This window comes from Strigops habroptila, chromosome 3 (genome assembly GCF_004027225.2).
Source record: "Strigops habroptila isolate Jane chromosome 3, bStrHab1.2.pri, whole genome shotgun sequence".
Classification (NCBI taxonomy): Eukaryota; Metazoa; Chordata; class Aves; order Psittaciformes; family Psittacidae; genus Strigops; species Strigops habroptila.
Window position 1 is genome coordinate 240,810 of NC_044279.2, and position 21,080 is coordinate 261,889.

General features: G+C 51.4%; 1 protein-coding gene across 1 annotated transcript in view; it reads right to left on the reverse strand.

Moving 5' to 3' along the window:
• The window catches only part of SHANK3 (SH3 and multiple ankyrin repeat domains 3), a 324,463-nt gene that overhangs the window by 55,751 nt on the left and 247,632 nt on the right, over positions 1–21,080 (reverse strand). The window contains exon 19 of the mRNA XM_030472062.1: positions 13,633–13,757. Coding sequence (XP_030327922.1) covers positions 13,633–13,757 — 125 coding nt within the window. The remainder of the gene's footprint in view (positions 1–13,632; positions 13,758–21,080) is intronic.

The following is a 21,080-nucleotide window of genomic DNA, read 5'->3' on the forward strand; positions in this document are numbered from 1 at the left end:
CTATCTATCTCCCCCTGCTTCACTTCACAGCGCTTCTAAGCCACGTTTATTTTGAGTTCATTTACACGAGCCATGTGGTTATTAAGGAACTCAAACCTCCGTGACCACAGGCCTCCCTTTGACCAGTCCCGTGGTGCTCTCGAGAGAAGACACCAGGTTTGCTCCCACCTCCCATGGCACCACACTGCACGCTATTCATCCTACCTTTTCTTCCCTAATTCTCTGTTGATTGTGCTCTCAATGAATCACTTCGCTACTTTCCCCAGCATCGATGCTGAGCTAAACAAGCTCTTGCTTCCCGAATCACCTATTTTATACCCCAGTATATAGAACAGCAGCAGCCCTCTACCAGCTCTTGGGGAGCTCATGGAGCCCAAGACTCAGAGGCACCCGCAGCAGCTCCTCAGCCAGGCTCCTCGACACTTGGGATTTGTTATTCAAGCCTGTTAATTTGAGTAGCTTTATTTTTAGCAAATACTATCTCACTTTCTCCTTGGTTACAGCTGGGAAACTTTCTGTTCCAAGCACATCATATGGATAGATACATCCTCCTGATTTGTTCCAAACTCAGTGCAGAACATTTCTGCCCTTTTTTTTTTTTTGCACCAGAATATACAATTTCATCATTTACATATAGAAATGGATCCTTACCAGACTTTTTTTCCCTTCTAATGCTCCAAAATTTCTTATTATCTTTACATATCGGCCTTTGATATTTCCTTTGGCTCCCCCTATCAACCTCCTACACACTCCAGCTCAAATTAACCGCATTTCCTTCTCCTTCCCTTGCTAACCTTTCCAGCAAGAAGGGGATACGTGTGTCTGTAAGTAATATTTAACTGCTCCTTCATTATCTCACTCAAGTGGGTGATGGCCCAGCAGATTTCCCCCCCCGCCTCTTGATTTCTGGACTGCATTTAGCAGCGTGTCCTCACATAACCCTTAAATTGCGTTAATTATGTCAAATTTATGTTCCCAAGTATCAGAAACTCTGAGGTTCAGACAAAGGTCTCACTCTTGCCCAGGAGACGCTCCGGGCTGCTGCCATGCTCCGCACATGATCAGGGCCCCACCACTGCATCTGCTGCTACAGCCGTACAGTGCCACTGGAGCAACCGATTCTGTTTTTGAATGTGTGAAATGAAATTCATAAAATGACAGGATGGTTTGGGTTGGAAAGGAACAGCTCCTCCAGTTCCAACCTCCTGCCATGGGCAGGGACACCTTCCACTAGAGCAGGTTGCTCCAAGCCCCTGTGTCTAACCTGGCCTTGAACACTGCCAGGGATGGGGCAGCCACAGCTTCTCTGGGCACCCTGTGCCAGCGCCTCGGCACCCTCACAAGGAAGAACTTCTGCCTAAGAGCTCATTCAATCTCCCCTCTGGCAGGTTAAAGCCTTTCTCCTTGTCGCCAGTGCAGACACTGTCCCAGCAGCCTCTCCCTGCCCCGCGCATCCTTTGGCACTGAGATCCCTCGTTGGTTGGTAATTGTAATGTTAACAATGCTTTTGTATGACTGTGGAATACAACCCCAAATAATGACAATATCCACAAAATTATACCCGGTTTTGTATTTAATGTCTGTACATCCTGTGTGTAGACACACACATGCTCAACATATGTATGGAAGACACAGCTCAACACTATGGACTATGCTCTTCAATCCTGGTCAGACACGACAGGAATTGCAAATCCCACACTCTGACAGGTCTCATCTTGTCCTAGATGGTGGCACTTCCACAGCCTGGCACTGCCCCACTGACTGCAGCAAGCCAGGTGAGCACTGACTACACAGTGGTGTCATTGCCTCATGTGTTTTGTGCTGGTGATGGGTTTCAGAGGCTGTCACCAGGTGCCCTCTGCAGCAGATACTGCATTCACATCCCACCTCATCCAAAGGCATCTCAACACAGCCCACTGCTATGCTCTGCATGGCTGCCTCAATTCCTGCAGCTTGGAACGTTCCCCCAAGAAAACCCACATCTTTGTGCTGCTGCATTTCATCCAGCTACACCACACTGTAACAGCCACATCCACTTCCCCTGCCCTCTGAAAACCCCTACCAGGGAGCAGAGCACCTCCACGTGCACTGTCCACAAGCCCCTTCAAGCTCTGGCCGAGGACACACCCTCAGCCAAAGCACAGACACCCTTTGCTCCAGCAGCATCTGCAGTTTTCTTGACCCAGACTGTGTGAATGAGGCACACAAGGGTAAAGCCCACCTACCCCTTCATCCTGCCAAACCGTTCAGCTCTGAGTGAAGGAGCCCAGAAGATGTTGTGACTGTGGATGCTCAATTCTTTGGAATTCCTAGCATTCCTTTCCCCTTCAACCCACTTAACTATGTGCATCCTTCCTCAGCGGTTCACACCACGCAGCAGCGCCAAAGCAAAGACGTGACAGCAGGAGGCTGAGCTCCTGGCCAGGGAGGTGATGGCACCTCCCCAACCCTGTGTCCTACCTAAAGGCTGCAGTGCTGGCACTGATGTGGGAATTCCCTGGGTATACAGGGAACTCAAGAATGGAGACACTTCCCAAAGGCAACCTGGAGGACACCTGACACACTGAGAAACAGCGACAGGCACCTGAGCCCTATTGAAACATGCCTGGATGTTACAAACAAAACTGGTTTATTTCTGTCAGGATGACCTTGCACCAACTGGAGTTTGACATTGAGGGGTAGTGCATTGTTTATGTGAAACCAGTGGAGATCCCCGGCTCTGAATCTAAGAACCATTGGATATAAACCAGGAAATCTGATGTTGCAATCAAGAAGGCCATTCAAACCGCGTGAAGCTGACGGTTGATTCTGGCAGAGAATTTGTGGGGAGAAACCTCATTAAACGACCACCAATGACCATCAAGAGACCCCCATGGAACATGTGCAGTGATTAGGAGGAATGACACAGCAATTATTAATAGTAGTAGGAGTAGGTTACTGACCAATCATTGTAACTGGGAGTGTTCTACTTTGTACCTCTTGTGTATATATCTAATGATCTGAAGCCAGCATTGGGTGATGGATCCACTTCTAGGATAAAATGGAGAGCTGCTGGCAGCTCCACCTCAGCCACTGAAGTCATGCCCTGCTGCTCTCCTGCAGGACTCTCTGCACTCAACTGCTGCCTCCTGGGACGCCTCTGCTGCAGGGGGTGGGAGATGCAGGTGACTTCTGAACAGGATTTGTCAAATGGTTAAGGAATAGGCTGCCCAAAGAAGTGGTAAATGCTCCATCCCTGGCAGTGTTCAAGGCCAGGTTGGACAGAGCCTTGGGTGACATGGTCTGGTGTGAGGCATCCCTGCCCATGGCAGAGGGCTGGAACTAGATAATCTTAAGGGCCTTTCCAACCCAAACCGTTCTATGATTCTATGATAAAGAAGAACAAAACACATTTAAATGCAGACAGAGCTCTGCCTCAGAAGAACAGAACTGAGGAAAGGAACCACACAATTCAGAGGCCACCTTGGTGAAAAACCTTCAGTGGTTCTGCCAGGTGACCTTGTGCTGGAAGAGTGAGGGACCATACATAGGTCTTCTGCTAGCTACCCTAGCCCATGGTATTGTCACAGGAAGGCTGTCACCAGGCATGGGACACAGACACCATGTACCAGCCAGAACTACTGTCCTGGAAGGTTTGTTGCCTGCCCCACTGCATTGGCAGTGTTGTGGAATGATTTGGAGACTCTGTCCCCTTGCTGCTCATCCAGGCGGGTCACAGTGACACATCCAGGAAAAACCCTGAGCAGCTCAAAGTCTGCAAGCCTTTGGGGTCATGGGTGATGGAGACACAGCAAGAGCGTGTTCCACCTCTGTTCTCAACAGCCTGTCCCCAAAAACTCTTCAGGCTGAAGTACAGACCCACTGGAGTGCACACGTCTGCGAGAGTGACGCCTGGCCCTGCAGCTGATGCTGCCCGCTGTGACTGAGCTTCCTTGATCCTGGTACCCCACTGGGGATGACAGAAGATTACCAGGAAAAGAAAGACTCTGTGTAACTGCGAAAGGGAAGAACACCTCAGCAACCACGCTTGCTGAAGTGCAGAGAAGGACTTTAAACTGGGTCATCAGAGAATGGGGACCTAAGCCCAGAGCTCAGAGGAAGGTCTGGAGGAAGCATGTCAGTAAAGGTCCACTAGAGCAGGTTGCTCCAAGCCCTGTCCAACCTGGCCTCGAACACTGCCAGGGATGGGGCAGCCACAGCTTCTCTGGGCACCCTGTGCCAGCGCCTCAGCACCCTCACAGGGAAGAGCTTCTGCCTAAGATCTAACCCATACATGCCCAATACATGCACCTAATACCTGCCTTCTGAGAGTCTCTGGATCTAGGGTAGGAGTAGCAGGGTCTGTTACCACTGCCCAAGAGGAGATGGTGGGTGAGGTCATCCACAAACAACTACTGGAAGTCTGGCAAGCCCTTATCTTTTCCAGCATTTTGACTGTCCAGATGTCTGCTGGGAAGGCAATGGATCACTGGCCAGGGAATCCAGGAGGCTCCCAGACCACTGGTGACAATTTCCTAACAAGAACACTGGCTGCTAGAGGTGACCTCTGCTTGACTTGCTGCTCACCAACAGGGCAAAACTGGTGGGGAATGTGGTGACGGGGCAGCAAGGGTGAGATGGCTGCACTGAGCACCTGGAGGAGGCTGGAAAGGTGAGCAGCAGAGGCAGGATCCTGAGGTTCAGGACAGACTTCAGCTCCCTGAAAACAGCCTGAAGGGAAGGGGGGGGCTGCTTTGCAAAGAGAAGTTGTTGAGATGTCAGGAACAACCCACCCATGCTGCCATTTAGAAGACCAGGCACTTTGCAGAGGGGCAGCTTGGGGAGGAATCAAGCTTCTTAATGACCTGAAACAAAACATGTGAGGAGAAACAGTGACAGGCACCAAAGCAATGAAAACAATGCTCAAGCACAAGGGACAGGATCAGGAAGGCCAAAGCCCAGCTGGAGCAAAGACTATCAGAAGACATTCAGCAAAACAAGGACATCTTCTGGGATTCACTGGCACCAAAAGGAAGTTCGGGAAAATGCGAGTGTGCTGATAAAAAACCAGTTGTGACCAATACAAATGTGACCAAAGTGCTTAACTCTGTGTTGTGTCTCAGTGTTCATGGACAAAGCGTGCTCACAGACCTCGGAGCCTAACAGACAATATAAGATGGGCAGCCAGTAGTGGGAAAGCAACAGGTTCTTTGTAGAAGAGCTGCTGCATTCATTGGAAGGGGTCAAGAGAATAGACACAAAAATGGCCAGAGGGACGTAGCATGTCTCCTATGAGGAAAGGCTGAGAGAACTGGGCTGGTTCAGCCTGGAGAAGAGAAGGCTCCTGAAGGGCAGACCTTAGAGCAGCTCCAGTGCCCAAAGGGGCTCCAGGAAACCTGGAGAGGGGCTTTGGACAAGGGCCTGTAGGGACAGGCCAAGGGGAATGGCTTTAACCTGCCAGAGGGGAGATTGAGATGAGCTCTGAGGCAGAAGCTCTTCCCTGTGAGGGTGCTGAGGTGCTGGCACAGGGTGCCCAGAGAAGCTGTGGTTGCCCCATCCCTGGTAGTGTTGAAGGCCAGGTTGGACACAGGGGCTTGGAGCAACCTGCTCTAGTGGAAGGTGTCCCTGCCCGTGGCAGGGGGTTGAAACTGGAGGAGCTTTAAGGTCCCTCCCAACACAAAACATTCCATGATTCTATGGCTGGCCAGCCACAGTATGAACCTGTAACACGCCCTCCTGTTGAACAAGGCTGGGCTCCCCAGCCTGGCCAGCAGCTTGAGGGGAGTTATCATCCTTTTCACTCAGTGCTGGTGAGGCTGCACCTGGAATACTGTGCTCAGTTTTCAGCCATGGAATTCTAGAGAGATGGGGAGAAACTGAAGAGGCTCCAGTCCCAGACTGCACAACAAAAAGCCAGCAAGGAGCCTGTGACTGCTCACAGGGCACTTACAGAGATGACTGAGCCGAACTCTTCCTGAAGGAGCAGATCATGTAACGACCGTGGCCAACAGCCACAGATTGTGGTTTAGGAGGGTCAGGTTGGACACAGATGCTAGAAAAACAAAACTTTCCAGGAGCACAGAAGGGCCCCAGAACAGGCCACCAGAAGGACCAGAGCAGCACCAACAGCACATGGTTTCCTACAGAGGGTTCCTGAGGCTTGGGTGGACAGAGCCACAGTTGACCTGATGTAGCCCTTCTCAGAGCAGGATCCCAGAGAACCCTTCCAACTATCACTACTGTGCCTCTACAGAGGAGAGAATACCCAGCTGTGGGTTCAAAAGCTGGCTCAGGAGGAAGATCAGCCCAAACTTACGGTTTCACTGTGAAACAGAGTAACTCGTTGATGGAAAAACCCTCAAAGATCCCCAGAGAGCTGTGACAAGGAGTGATGGGAGAAGATTCTCTCCACTTTCCCACTAAAAGCTATTTGGAAACTGTGCTGAGACACACGCTCAGGGAACTAAGAGAAAATCCCTCCATTTGAAGATGTAAAAGACTCGTATATAACCAGGACACAAGTTTCTGTAGCGGGTAAGGATCTGGCCATAGCTAAGGATGAAAATATGGTCCACCAAGCTACGAAATCACATCTGCTCATGGTCCTTCTGTTACTAAGAGGAGTATTTCTCACAGGAAATGAGCAGTCTTCAGAGCTACCTGACATCCAGGCCACTGACTGAAAGCTGCAGTTTCCAGAGATAGCCAAGACAACCCATGTGGGAGCTGGGGATGCTGCAGGGGGCACACAGCAGCACAGAGAGGGACTTGCAGTGATGGGGAAGTAAAAACCATCCATGTTCTCGTCAGAGACCAGTCACGTCCTGCCACCACTGAAGGCAGAGCTGATGGAGGCATCTCTAGCAACACAGTCACAGTACAGCCTCCAGGACTACAGACAGGGTAAAGCCAGGCCTCCAACACTGTCCCCTACTGCCATATGGCTCAACACACCTCGACGTGATGGCCTCCACAGCGAGGAACTTGAGGAAAGTTTCAGAGCTGTGACGAAACCTTGTGCTATTGAAGTTCTTGGTCCACCATCAACTGGAGATGACTTTTGTGAGACAGATGGACTGCAATGAGCAAGCGGGCACCTTGGGGATGGGAGAAATGAACCAGATCTCTTGATGTGATAGAGATACCATGCTCAGAATCATGTTCAAAGACTGAACCTCCAAATGAAAGCACTGTGTCCAGGAAGGGTTTCCTTCTCCTGTGTCTGCTGCTGGAGGCCAGCAAACAGGACAGACTCACAGCAATCTCAGTATTGCTTCTGAGTCTCCAGAAGTCACCACCTCAGAGCACATGGACGCCACAAAATTCCCTGACTTCACATTGGAGAGTCACTGCTGGTTTGTCATCAAGGCTTTGCCTCCCATAATCCTGAGGAGAACCAGTGGCAACAGCACACGCAGCTACACCCACAACGCCGAGAGTGCGCAGACTCTGGCAGTTCCTCTGAGAGAAGCCCCTGAGACCACAGAAAACAAACCCCAGATGCTCCAAGGAGATGCTCCATGTTTAGCATTTCTCACCCACAGCACTATGGAATACTGCGCCTTTGCGAAGAGGCCGCGGTGCTGGGATTCACCTGACACAACCTGCCGTCCACGCAATGGGTACCTACCCTGGAAAAAGCTTTCCTGAGATTCCTGTAGACTCAGGGGAGAGCTGGTCAGTGAATCAAAGAACCATGGAATGGTTTGTGTTGGAAGGGACCTTAAAGCTCATCCAGTTCCAACCCCCTGCCACGGGCAGGGACACCTTCCACTAGAGCAGGTTGCTCCAAGCCCTGTCCAACCTGGCCTTGAACACTGCCAGGGACGGCGCAGCCACAGTTTCTCTGGGCACCCTGTGCCAGCGCCTCAGCACCCTCACAGGGAAGAACTTCTGCCTAAGAGCTCATCTCAATCTCCCCTCTGGCAGGTTAAAGCCATTCCCCCTTGTCCTGTCCCTACAGGCCCTTGTCCAAAGCCCCTCTCCAGAATCCACCAGACTTGTCGCATCCTAAGGCAGAGTCCAGGCCAGGTCAGTTGAGTTCACTGCCTCATATTTCATCTCCACATGTATTTGGTCTCCGCAGGCAGCACTGCCAGACAAAGCAAGGCAGGTGGTGCAGGCACCCAGGTAACTGAAGCTGGAGGTAAGGTGAGATGAATCCCACCACAGATCTTTACCGAAGGCCATATGCTGAGATCACCTGTGTCTGTGCTGTTGCAGCAGCCCTATCGTTGTAGGACCATGGTGGTATTTTGGAGGTTACAGTGCCCCATGGACAGCTGGCACCGTGGTGTTGAAACAAGGACATGGACAAGCCAAGAAAAGCAGAACTTGGCTTCACATTAGAGCTGTCCTCCAACCACTCTTCTTGAAGCAGGAATGATGGAAATGCAGCTAAAAGAGATGCCGAGTAAACACTGAGGTTACTCATCTATACATAGAAATACCGTGTGAGAGAGGGAGAGAGGTGGAGATCTCAGAACTGGAAGGTCAAGGCCTGAGCTTGGTGCCTCTGATCTGCCTGCCTTAAGGAAGCGGAAGCCCTGGGAATTGTCTGTCCCTTCACATTCCAGGCACAGCCCATGTCAACCAGCACCACAGGCTGCTCTGCCCGTGGCTGATCTGAATCCCACTCCTGACAGATGGGAAGGTCAGTCATGAGGAAGAAAGGGTAGCCTCCACACTGGTGATGAACTGAGGATCTGTCTTTAGAAGACCTCGTGATACCAGATAACTTGGTTCATGTACTTGTTTCAGCATAAGAATCTGCAAAGTGGGATCCTTTGGCTGTTGAACCAGCAGATAACAAGATGCTGAGCAGTTACTTCTGGAGTTTCACCTGGGTGGCTTCTCCTGACACATGGGCACATGCATGTTTGGAGGCCTCTGGGCTTTTGACAGGTAAAGAAAGGAAGCAGCGATTGTGCCCATCAGAAAGCAAAACCAGATATGCAGTTCTGACAGTGGCCATGGGGGGGTCAAACCAGGAAACTGAGGGACAGGGGTTGGGAAGTGAACAGAACAGTGAGACCAAGGGTGAGCAGCAGCTCATGGGATAAAGCTGAAGGGCTGCAAGACAACCATAAGTGACTTGCCTGGTTCCCCCAGCAGACCAAAGGACTGCCCTGCCACTGTCCCGCCCATTCCCTGCCTCCAGCCAGCCCAGCGTGCAGCCGGTGGGCAGGAAGCCCCTGTACAGGCTGCCAGTGGAGCAGGGAACAGTGCTGTGTGATGCATCCCCCTGCCCTGCTTGTGTGATACACACACAGTCCGTGCAGCCCCTGCCCTGCAGGCTTTGTGCTCCTCGAGGCAGAATTTCCTCCCTGTGAGCTGTGCACTAAAGGGTCCGGACAATCTGGTCCAGCATCAGAGGGTTCCCCTGCAAGCTTAAAACCTAGACAGTGCTTCAACCTTCAGCAGTAACAAACCCCAGATCAGATTTCCACTGAATACTTTGCAGCAAGCAGAGGCTGAGCCAACACAAAAAGCTGATTCAGCACTTGTGAACACTCCACAGGATATGCTGGGATTAGAAACCAAACCTGTTCACTCCAGTGTGTAGAGAAGGCTCAAGTGACTGGACCTCCTGAGAGAGGATTTAAAGCACGACAAAGGAGACCAGAAAAAGCAACAAATCCAAAAGGCGAGGGAAAAAGAGCCAGTGGAAGGAGAGCAACATATTCCAGTCTATTATTATGGTACTTTAGAGCTGCAAAGACTTGGAAGACTAGAGACTCGGCTGGTGTAAGGGCCCCAGCATATGCCATGAGCGCAGCATTTTAGACATGCTGCTTCTGATGCTGGATTTCTGTTGGTAGGTGGCATTGCAGGACTGAGGTTACGTCTCTCCACAGCTCCCAGCTCCCTCTGCCACAGCTCAGAGCCAGAAGACAACCCGAGGTGGAGGAGCGTAAGGGAGCTGGGCAGCCCCGCAGCAGATGCTGTTAAAGCTGGGATCAGCACGAGATAAATCCCAGGGGAGAGGGGCGAGCAGGCAGCGTGCATCAGTATGTACAGGCTGAAGACAGAATGGGTTGTTACTGCTGGGTCTTGTGTTAACTCTATGTTGACATGTGCCAGACATACCAAGATGCTCAGTGAAAGGACTGAAGGCAGGAACAGGGTAGGATGATGGTAGATTGGGCAAGAACAAGCAGAGAAGAACAAAGAGACTGGGAGTCTGGGGATTTGCTACTGAAGGACCAGGCTGACCAGTGGGTTGAGAGTCAGCTACTGGTAAACCCAGTGTCCGGAGCAGCCAGGGAGACCTGGGGACTGGAGACCAACTGCTGGACAGACCCAGTGCCTAAAGGCCTGTGGGATCCAGTGCACATGTGTGTGCACATGTGTCAAGAGATCCGAGTACCAGGAAGTGAGTCTCAGGGGTTCATACACTCAAGTGCCAGCAACTGGGGAGACTGGAGGAGCCAGGGAGGGGTCTGATGGAATTCTCCACCTTTACAAAATCAGGGAGAGGTCTCCTAGTTAAACACGAACACAGACCAGTCTTGCTGAAGGAAGTATCACATGAGGACACCAGCACTTGTCAAACGAGTGTCCTGAGCTCCATACAGCCATCCCATGGATCCCACTGACAAAGCCACCTCAACTTGCCGACCAAGCAGGCTTCAGCCTGCCATGCTGGGCAAGACCACTCATGGCCCTTCATTCATATGGAAGGTGCTGAGAGGCCTTGGATGGGGCTTGGAACAACCTGGTCTAGTGGAAGGTGTCCCTGCCCGTGGCAGGGGGTTTGGAACTGGATGAGTTTTAAGGTCCCTTCCAACCCAAACCAGTCTGTGATTCTGATTTGCTAACTCCAGTGTTAAAGCACCTTACCTACATCTAGCACTGATCTCCAACACTAGGAAATCTTTAAAGCTAAAAGGCTAAAGATTAATTTCAGCAAGAGATGGTCTCGGGCTACAAGTTACAAGGCTAGAAATGAAGTCTCAAAATGCCCATGCACCTTCCGTCTAAATTTAACACCTCTAATCCATACACTTGGACAGGTTGAAGATGGTCCCAGAGACCTGTACAAGGCTTCAAGCTATATCACAGCATCTCCTTTTCTGACTATTGCCCGTGGGATGTAGCTTTACACTGCGGCAAAGCTGCTGTGCTCATTCTAAACCCACCTCCGGCTTCCCTTCCCAGGGAAACCACACATGCTTATTGCTCCACTTGCCACAGATTTAATGATCACGCAGCCACAGGGGAAGCCAACTCAGCTAGCTGATCCCAAGGAAAGGGCAACCAGTAAATACATCCATTCTGCAGCTCAACATCCCAACTAGGAGCGAGGGGAGAGGGACCATGAGTCCCAGCCCAGACGAGGCTGCTCCACTGCAGTACTGACCTGCTCCTCAATCTACTCCTCGCACCCCACGCGGCTTTATGTGCATCTCAAATTCTTTCTGGTTTTGTAATCGCACATATCAGAAAATGCACAAGCTCTATAACGGGTTTGTCAGGCTTATGACAACTGGTACTTCACTGGCTTTCTTTAGAGGCTGCAGAAGACACCCCAAGGATGCAGCAGAAGACATCCCAAGGACAGAGGAGCTGTTTGCACAAGGCTATCTGGGTCATGCAGCCTTTGCCAGCAGCCTCCCACCTGCAGCTTTTGGGGACATTCCGGCTGCAGGAGCCAGGCCCAGGATGGACGGAGCAAATGGCCACACCGGGAGCTGCTCTCCAAAGGTTTGCTGCTGGTATGGAAGGGAGATCTGAGCCCCACTAACAGCAGGAAGGAGACCGGCAGAGGGGTGTGCTCTTCCTGACCTGCACCTCTGCTGATGGGTGAAGCCCACGGTCCACCCGCCGTGGGATTCCCAGTGTCCCTGGCTACACGGCTCCATGTCTCACATGCTGCCCGTCCACCCTTCTGCCTGCCCAGCACCACCATGGGACTTCCCATCCTGGATGAAGGGCACAGCACATTCAGCACCTCAGCACAGACACATCACAGCATGGACACATCACAGCCCATCTCTGCTTCAGGCACAGGTTTTCCATCAGCCACGCATCCAACGTCAAGTCCATGGCTGTGTCTGAGCTCCTCGCTCCAGCGAACCCCCAGAGCACTGCTGGGAGCTCCAGGGCGCCTGAACCAGCTGTCTGGTACATAGTGATGACCACCCCTGGCAAAAGGAGTGTTTGTCAGCAGAGCGAAACATGGCAGCCGAGCTGAGCGAAGCCTCATCACTTGCCTCCTGGTCCCAGTTCCACAACCAGCACAACCTCCCTCGTCCTCCCACCAGAAGGTGCAGCTCTGCTTGCCCAACACCACACACAACCACAACCTACACACCCCTGCCCTACCTCAGACCAATGCAGGTATCACATCCTGCACTACTGGGCTTAAAGCCTCATGATTTTTGCATGGGATGATGCGAGAGAGAAGAATCCCATGGGATGCCAGCCCTTCCTCCAGCTGTACGACTACCTGTCCCCTGCACGCTGCTCGGCACTTGCTGTGAGGATACTTGCAGTGGAGCTCAACCACGCAACACACCTCAAACCCTCACAGTTCCCCTTCCCATCCCATCTAACGCATGGTCGGTATCCATTCAGCCTCACTCCACCTCTTCTGCCCTTGTTGCTCCCTTGGAAATGGCAGGATCCATCTCACACTCCTTCCTGCACCGACTCATCCCTGTTTGAAACAAACTCTCTGGGATCCCTTTACAGTGAAGGCCCAGACATGGGCATCGTGACTGGGTGATTCACAAGCACCTGAATCATTCCTCATGGGAATGACACCAATCGGAACAGCCCTTCCCCCGGCTGTAAGAACGCAGACCTGGCCTCTTCACACTGCACCCGTCGGGTTCTGAATGCCATTTTCCCTCACAAGCACCACAGTGATGTCTCCTACACTTTCCTCCTTTAGTGAGGAGAGTCCCTGTAAACAAATTACTGTTTATTGCTCTCTTTTAAATCACTCCTTAAGACCATCCTCTGGTGTGCTCACTCTCCACGTGGCAGCTCATGTGTCATGACCGCTCTGTGCCCTGTCTGCTCCTTGTGTCATTTTTCTCCTGTCTCCTGCCTGTGTCCCAGGGAGTCTTCACCTGGATCTCACCTCACTGTACCTTGCTGCTGAGCACCCCAGACACTTGTTTAACATGCCTCTGGTCCTTGCTTGCCTTTCTGTTAAACATGACCAGGAAAATCCATCCGGCTTTGGCCTTGGAGTGGAATGAAGGCAATGCACAGCCTCAGCATCAGCTCCACCAGAGGGGAGATACCAGAGCAGAGCCCGTCATACCTGACCAATCTTCTCTATAGACCCCAATACTTGCACCACATTGGGAAAAGCTGTAATAAACACCAGTACAAAACAACCCTGACATTGGGCTCCAGACAGAGCATCTGATCAGTCTTTTCTCCAACCTTCATTTTCAGTTAACAGAAGGGAACCTGTCCGCTCATCTTCTAGCACAGAGAACATGCAACTGCTTGAATTACTGTACCTGAACTACAGCTTTTCATCAAGACATCAGGCAGCAGGCATGCCAGTAACAATTATTTCCCAGCTCTCAAAACGCCTTATAGAGCAAACCAATTTCATGCAAGACGCAAGCCCTGCAGAGGTAGATGCTGGTGGCAGCCACCGCTCACCCTCCCTGCCCCTTCCTGGCTCACCTCGATCAGAAAGTCCCCCGTGCGAAGCCCTGCTCTCCAAGCGACACCTTCCACATCCACTGATTCCAGGTACTGGAGCGCAGGGAAGGCCGGGGTCGGGGTGAACTCCTCAATTGGGGTTTCAGCTGCAAAACACAAAGAGAGAGCGAGATTGAGACACCGCAACAGAAACCAAGCAAAAGGTGGTCAAGGATGTCCAGGAGCCTGGGAAAGTCTCTATATTTTGGTTAAGAAAGAACACGCATGCAAGGCTTAGTTTGACATCAGTGCAGGAACCAGAGCTAGTGCTACATGTATACAGTATTCATTAGCTTAGACCCCAAGATAGCCCCAGAGCCACATCTGCTCCCATGGGGTCCCCAAAGCCTCCTCCAACTCCTGGTACCACAGATGAAAGGAGAACAACATCCATGAACAATGCCAGGAGGAAAAGAACTCACGTCTGTGTCTACATCTGAGTTAGCAGCTCCAGGCCTCTTTCATAGCCAGAGAGCAAAATCATGAGCACCATCCACCTATGCTGCTGCAGACATGACACCTGCTCTCAGTGCCCCAGAGCGGTGCCCCTCATAGGGGTCCTACAGCAGACCATCAGCTCAGGAGCAGAGGTACCCTTGTTGATGGACATCTACATTAGTCAGATGAACCCCATTCTTCACCAATGAAGTATGAATTACATTCCTGGTGGAAAACCTGCTCCTGCCCCCAGAAGAACACCGCTTCCAGGGAAGGGACTTCTGCAAACACACCACATAACGTAAGGCAGCGCACTTACTTTATCCAGCCCCAGCCCATCCTGGATGAAGGATCACTGCCCATCAGGATGAAGGAATTTTGCAGAGGTGATGCCCAGCTTAAGACAGAGATGCTTGTGTGATGAGTGCTGCCTTGTGTGATGTGACAAAGGGACATGCTTCCCTTGTCTATCAAGAGAAGACTGTTGCAGGTGTTCAGAAACATCAGATCCTTTAAAGACATGAAGCAAAAAGGCCATAGCTACTCTTTACAAGCTGGTCAGACTCTGCTCACCTCAAACTACCAGTGGTACCCAGATGATGCTGTCCCCAGCACAGACTGTATCAACAAGAGACATTAGGCAGAAGTTCTTCCCTGTGAGGGTGCTGAGGTGCTGGCACAGGGTGCCCAGAGAAGCTGTGGCTGCCCCATCCTTGGCAGTGTTGAAGGCCAGGTTGGACGGGACTTGGAGCAACCTGCTCTAGTGGAAGGTGTCCCTGCCCGTGGCAGGGAGTTGGAACTGGATGAGCTTTAAGCTCCCTTCAAGGAATCTGGGATGATTCTATGAACTGTGGCTGTTTCAGGGGCTGGTCATGATTCTCTGAGAAGATTTTTATTTTCCCCTTTTCATCTGCAAACAGACCCGCTGCCTGTGAACTTGCACCATGCAGAAGGGATTTGTCTCTTGCTACACTAGACCATAGCTTTGGATCAATGAGGACTTCTTCGCTAGGCCTTGTTTGACTGGAAACACCTGAAGTGGATGCAGGAGAAGCTCAAGACACCCTTTTCTAACAACATGTGATCTCATTAGCAGCTTTCACATGTTACAGCCCTTCCCAACAGCCAGTGCTGCAGGTGGGGAAAGAGGGAAGTTAGTTACCTTTCCAGGAAAAGTGCTGCTTCCCAGCATTAGGACACCTGGCCATTTCCCTGTGCAGCCTTCCAGGCAGCAGCATCTATAGGGTCGTTCCAGCCCTACCTCCCCTTGGTGGCACGATGGGCCAGAGCCTTCAGCAAAGGGCCTTGTAGGGGCACCTCTCACCCCAGCTGATGGATGCAGACAGCATGGTGTACTTTTGTTAGCAGTACAGATAATGATTGTAGTTACCCATCCCTTTACATCTATGACCAACACAACAAAGTTTTTAAGAGCTGTGTCAACCCCCTAATGAAGCAGCAGATTTAATATCAGAGTCCATGGATGATCTCAGCAGGCATCTCCTTTGATCTCAGGTCACTCCAGTAAATGTGACCCACATTCTCTTTCATTTGTGCAGAACATACAGATGCTGATCTTATCCAGATGAAATGATTTCCAGCATTTACCACGCTGCTTCTTGATTATTTTAATTAAAATCCTTATGCAAGATTTTTTTCTGCTAACATCAGCCAGTACTGGCTGACACCAGACCAAGGCGAGGTTTGCCTGACATGCCATGTCCTGGATCATCTTAGATATCTATCTTTTATCAACAGCTTCCCATGACGCCTTCCTTTGATGGAAGCTAACTTAAGCAGCAAAGAGCTGTCAAGTCATCCCACCTATTCTTAGAAATGCCAGTGTAACATCTGATTTCTCCAAATCCTTCGGGACTTCCCCAGCGTTAAATTCAACTCTTTGGATCAGTGTTGACCAGCAAGTTCTTTTACTAGTCTGAAGTTCAAAGAACCACAAACATGATCCTGCTGCAGACTGTAGCTGCAAAACTAAGTGCCCATTAACTTACACTAACCTCAGGCCTAGAAGGATACGAGGTTTAAGGTGAGAAAGACCTTGTGTATTGCCTGAGCCTCTGAAAATCAGACAAAGGGAGACTCCGGCTCTTGGAATGCCAAGTACATTATTTAGCTAATGATGATGAGCCACACGGTCTCCGCGCTTCACAAACACAGCATCAGCACCACACACCAGTGCTGCCCCCTCAGCCTACGTGCAGCATAATTAAGTCATGGAAAGGTTAAGTGGAAGCCCCGATCCCTGGGGAGGATGGAGTTGGACAGATAACAGTTATCACAGTGGCTCCAGATACATGCGGAGAAATCCTAAATCACAGCCCAGAGAAGAGTCACCTCAGGATCCATTTTTCATATTGGTAAGCAAAGATAAAAACCGAGAGGGCACATGGACAATATCAACCCAGGAACCCAGCCTTCTAGCCAGTTCTGTCACCTGCACTATCGATGTGTGACACCAGGACTCCGGGCACAGCTCTTTGGAAGCTGTGTATCTACAGGGACTGCATGCTGTGCTCCACGGTTTGTAAAGTGTCACCAGTGCCTCAAAGACTCAGTAAACAAGAAGATGCATCCTGAAGTCAGAACTGTTTGTTCTGTTGAATTCTGCTGAAGCAGAGTTTCATACAGGAGAGGGAGAAACACAGACAGAGGAAGCAACCAGCTCCCTTCTACTGCCTGAAGTCCCAGCACCCACAGGAATGAGCACTCACAGGGAATGAGAAAAAAGCTCTAGGAATGGACAAATAACGTAAAATAAACCCCACCCTGTTTCTATGCAGAGAACAAGGTCTGGAGGTCTGATGGCTGCAGGTGTCCCCAACAGCCACATCGGGCAGTGGATGGAAGAGCTGTGGCCTTCAGGAGTAGGTACAATCCAGCACTGGTTTCCCATCTGCCCCAATTAACTGGCAGACTCAGGCAATGCAGAAGAAACCTTCAGTTCACTGGAGCCTGCAACTGGGCTCCCTTGTATCAGAACCTTCCCTTACAGCTGCTTTTAGTTGTCATTCAGTCCAGTATCCCATGCCTGTGCTCATACCCCATCAGCATGGAGACTGCTCTGTGCTTACTGCAAAGGACCTGCAAAGGGGCAAGTTCTCCTGCAGCACGCAGCAATTCAAACACTGTGTAAGTGCCAGAAAACTTAACGCCTGAAAGCCCAGTCTTGCCCTTCTTGTTATGCTGATGGGTCCCAGGCAAGTCATTTTACCAGAACAGAATAGAACTACATGAGATGTACATTGACAGCAACCCCATGGAGCTCCTGCAAATCACACCATGTGCAGGAGAACTTTGTGGTGGGGATATCTCATAGAATCATGGAATGGGTTGGGCTGGAAGGGACCTTAAAGCTCCTCCAGTTCCAACCCCCTGCCACGGGCAGGGACACCTTCCACTAGAGCAGGTGGCTTCAAGCCCCGTCCAACCTGGCCTTGAACACCACCAGGGATGGGGCAGCCACAGCTGCTGACAGGACTGAAGCAGGCACCAACCCGGCACCAAGATCCATCCGTAGGGTTCTGGTGACAGCCAGAGACCTAGGAGCAGGTTGGACACACAGGGATGGTCAGAAGAACAGATCTGGTTTATTGCCCTGATCTGGGCTGTGGTGATTGAGCACAGAACCACCAAACAGCCCCCCCCCCCATCATTCACGCACCTCTGTAACCTTGTCCATGGATCTTGACACTCCTTTTTGCTGCCCCAGTTTCCTCCCAAATGAACAATCTGCCTCTAGTGACTTTTTCCCTGTTCACCCCAATTTTGCTACATCTGTACTCAAATCTGGTATTTCAAATGCATTGCCCAGGTAATCACCACATCCAGTAATCCCTGCCCTCCTGTTGCTGAGCTTAATCTCAGCCTCATCAGCCTCAAAACCAAAGAAAAAAGAAATATCAACCAGAACAACCCACAGTGCTCAGAGGTGGTTGTAGCCCCTGTGATGGAGGAGGAGGAGGACACCAATACCCTTTATGCAACCTGGGAATCCTGACCTATGCCTCTCATGGAGACCCGCGCAAAGGCTGAGCGCAGCCACCACAAAAACCAGCTTGGGACCAGACCCTCCAAATACCGGTTCCAGATCAGAGCCCACAGGAAGCTTTAGACCAGAGGTATGTAACTTGGTGACCGTTCATCTGTAAGTGCCTGCCTGGGAAGGTAATACAGCTTAAGGAGGCTCTTATCCAACTTTTGCCATTTGCCATTCCGTTTGGCAATGGCAAAACTTGATCAAAAGGTTTGGAATTACATTACAGAAACTCTAACTTTTGGTAATGAAGTAAAATGCCCTGACAAGGAGGTCTGCTGCTCCCCATGAAAGCTCGTGGCTTTAAACCTCAGGAACCACAGTTAGTACCCGTCGAGGAGCTTCCACATTACCACCACAGCTCTGGTTGTGCAATTTGATCACAGTGTCCATTTCCTGGTCTTAAAACTGTCTTAAAACCCCGCTGCCCGGGCTACTCCCACCAGGAACGCCAGCTTCCCACACCGGGAGAAGCCCTGGCAGAGCTGGATCACTGGGAACCCAGGGTGGTTGATGACAACCCATTGACACCAGACGTCTGTGAGCAAAGGCCCTGCAGCCCCCCAACCCTGCTGTGTGGCATGGGGCACCGGCAGCCCCCCGAAGCCAAGGGGAGGGTCCTGACAGGCGTCAGCTCTGCCTCCGCCACTGAGAATATGGCATCACCGCCGGCACACAGCGGCATCCTAAAAGGATGGCCATGGCACAGGGCTGCTTCCACGGTACCTGACATGGCCAGAAGCGTGCCCAGACCAAGAGCTCTCTTCCCTTGCCCTTCTGTGCTGCCTCCTCCCCTGGGCTGCCCAGCTCCACAAGGAATTGCTCCCCAGGACCCGACACGATAAACCCCAGACCTGATTTTGACTATTGCAGCATTACAGTTGACTGCACTTCGAGATGCAGGTTTCCTGGGACTCCTGGCACTGGGAGGGAAACCACATCCTGGGGTGCATCAACCACAGCAGAACCAGAGAAGGGATTGTCCTGCTGTATTCTGTGTTGGTGTGGCCTCACCTGGAGCACTGCATGCAGTGCTGGGCCCCACCATTGGAGAAGGATGTGAAGGTCCTCAAATGGGTCCAGAGGAGGACAACCAAGCTGGTGAAGGGCTGCAGGCCTGGCCTCTGAGCAGCGCTGAGCACAAGGGGTTTGTCTTGTTGGAGAAGAGAAGGCTGAGAGGAGACCTCATTGCTCTGCAGCTTCCTGAGGGGGGATGTGGGGAGGGACATGCTGAGCTCTTTTCCCTGGGACCCAGGGGCAGGATGCATGGGGATGGCTCAGAGCTGTGACGTGAGGAAGCATTTCCTTACTCAGAGGGTGGTCAGACCCTGGCAGAGGCTTCCTGAAGGGGTGGTCAATGCCCCAAGTCTGTCAGGGTTCAAGAGGCACTTGGACAATGCCCCTCTACTCATTGCAAATACTGCTTTTCTTGGACAAGTTACTTCTATTACTAGCCAAGATTAGCAGTGAAAAATATTACAAGTTAATTCAAGCAGAGCAAACTGTTGAGATCTGCGCTGGTTTGGGCTGGGGTAGAGTAAATTTCCTTCACTGCAGCTCCTATGGGCTGTGTTTGGGTTTGTGCTGGAGCAGGGCTGATCACACAGGGGTGTTTCCTTGCACAGTGAAGGCCTCTTCTGTTCCTCACCCCAGTGAGCAAGCTGGGGGTGCACAAGAATTTAGGAGGGGACACAGCTGGGACAGTGACCCCAACTGACCTAAGGGACATCCCATGTCACAGGACATTGTGCTCAGCATATGAACTGGGGGAAGAAGAAAGAAGGGGGGCATTGGGAGCGATGGCATTTGTCTTCCCAAGTAGCTGTTATGCAGGATGGAGCCCGGCTGCCCCGGTGAGGGCTGAACACCCGCCTGTGATGGGAAATGGGGAATGAATTCCCGGTTTTGCAGTGCTTGTGCACACGCAGCTTTTGCTTTACCTATTCCATTGTCTCTATCTCAACCCACTGGTTTTCTCACTTCTATCCTTCCGATTCCCTCCCCATCCCACCAGGGGACAGCGCTGGAGCAGCTGTGTGGGGCTGAGCTCTTGGACGGGTTAAACCACAGCAAGATTCCAGGAACTTCACCAGAAACACATTTACAGAGTGGAAAACAAAATAATACAGTAGCTGCCTTGGTGCTTCCCAAGCCCATAAAGCCCCTAAGGCCAGGGCAGGCAGATGCACGCCACAGTTCTGACACCGAGCACTGGAGCTGCAGGTACCTGCTTGCAGCTGGTGGCCAACAGGTAACACCTGCTGATGGAGAACGTATATTTGAGGCAGAGAACAGGGGTGCAGCAGCAGTTGTTTAACATCAGCTCCAGAATTTTTAAATTCCTAAGGGTACTAAAGGTGTGCCAAAAGCAGCATTTGCCATAGTGAGACTCTTCTGGGCCTCGTTTCTAGTTTTCCATTAGATCTCCATAACGAAGACACAGAATCCCAGACCGGTTTGGTTTGGAATAAATCTTAAAGCTTATCCAGTTCCAAGCCCCTGCCATGGGCAGGGACACCTTCTGCTAGAGCAGGTTGCTCCAAGCCCCCTCCAACCTGGCCTTGAACACTGTCAGGGATGAGGCAGGACAGCTTCTCTGGGCACCCTGTGCCAGTGCCTCACCACCACCACCGCCAGATGACAGACTTGATGTTTGATGTGCTCTGTCTAAACACCTCCAGTCCCAATTTCTGTCCATCCTGAGGGTCACAGTGTCACAACACTCCTCTGCACAAGAGCCAAGTTCTGAAAACCACCAGCGAACTCTTCCATTTCCATGGAACTTTATGATACCAGTGTCGTGTTCCAGAAGTTGCTGCAGGGCTTAAGGACAACCGCCCCTCTGCCCCAGGCCAACAGCAAGATCCCTGAGCTTTGCCTGCACTTCCCTCCCTGTACTCCTCCTCATGCCCCAGGGCTGTAGGGCAGGAGATGTGGCTGC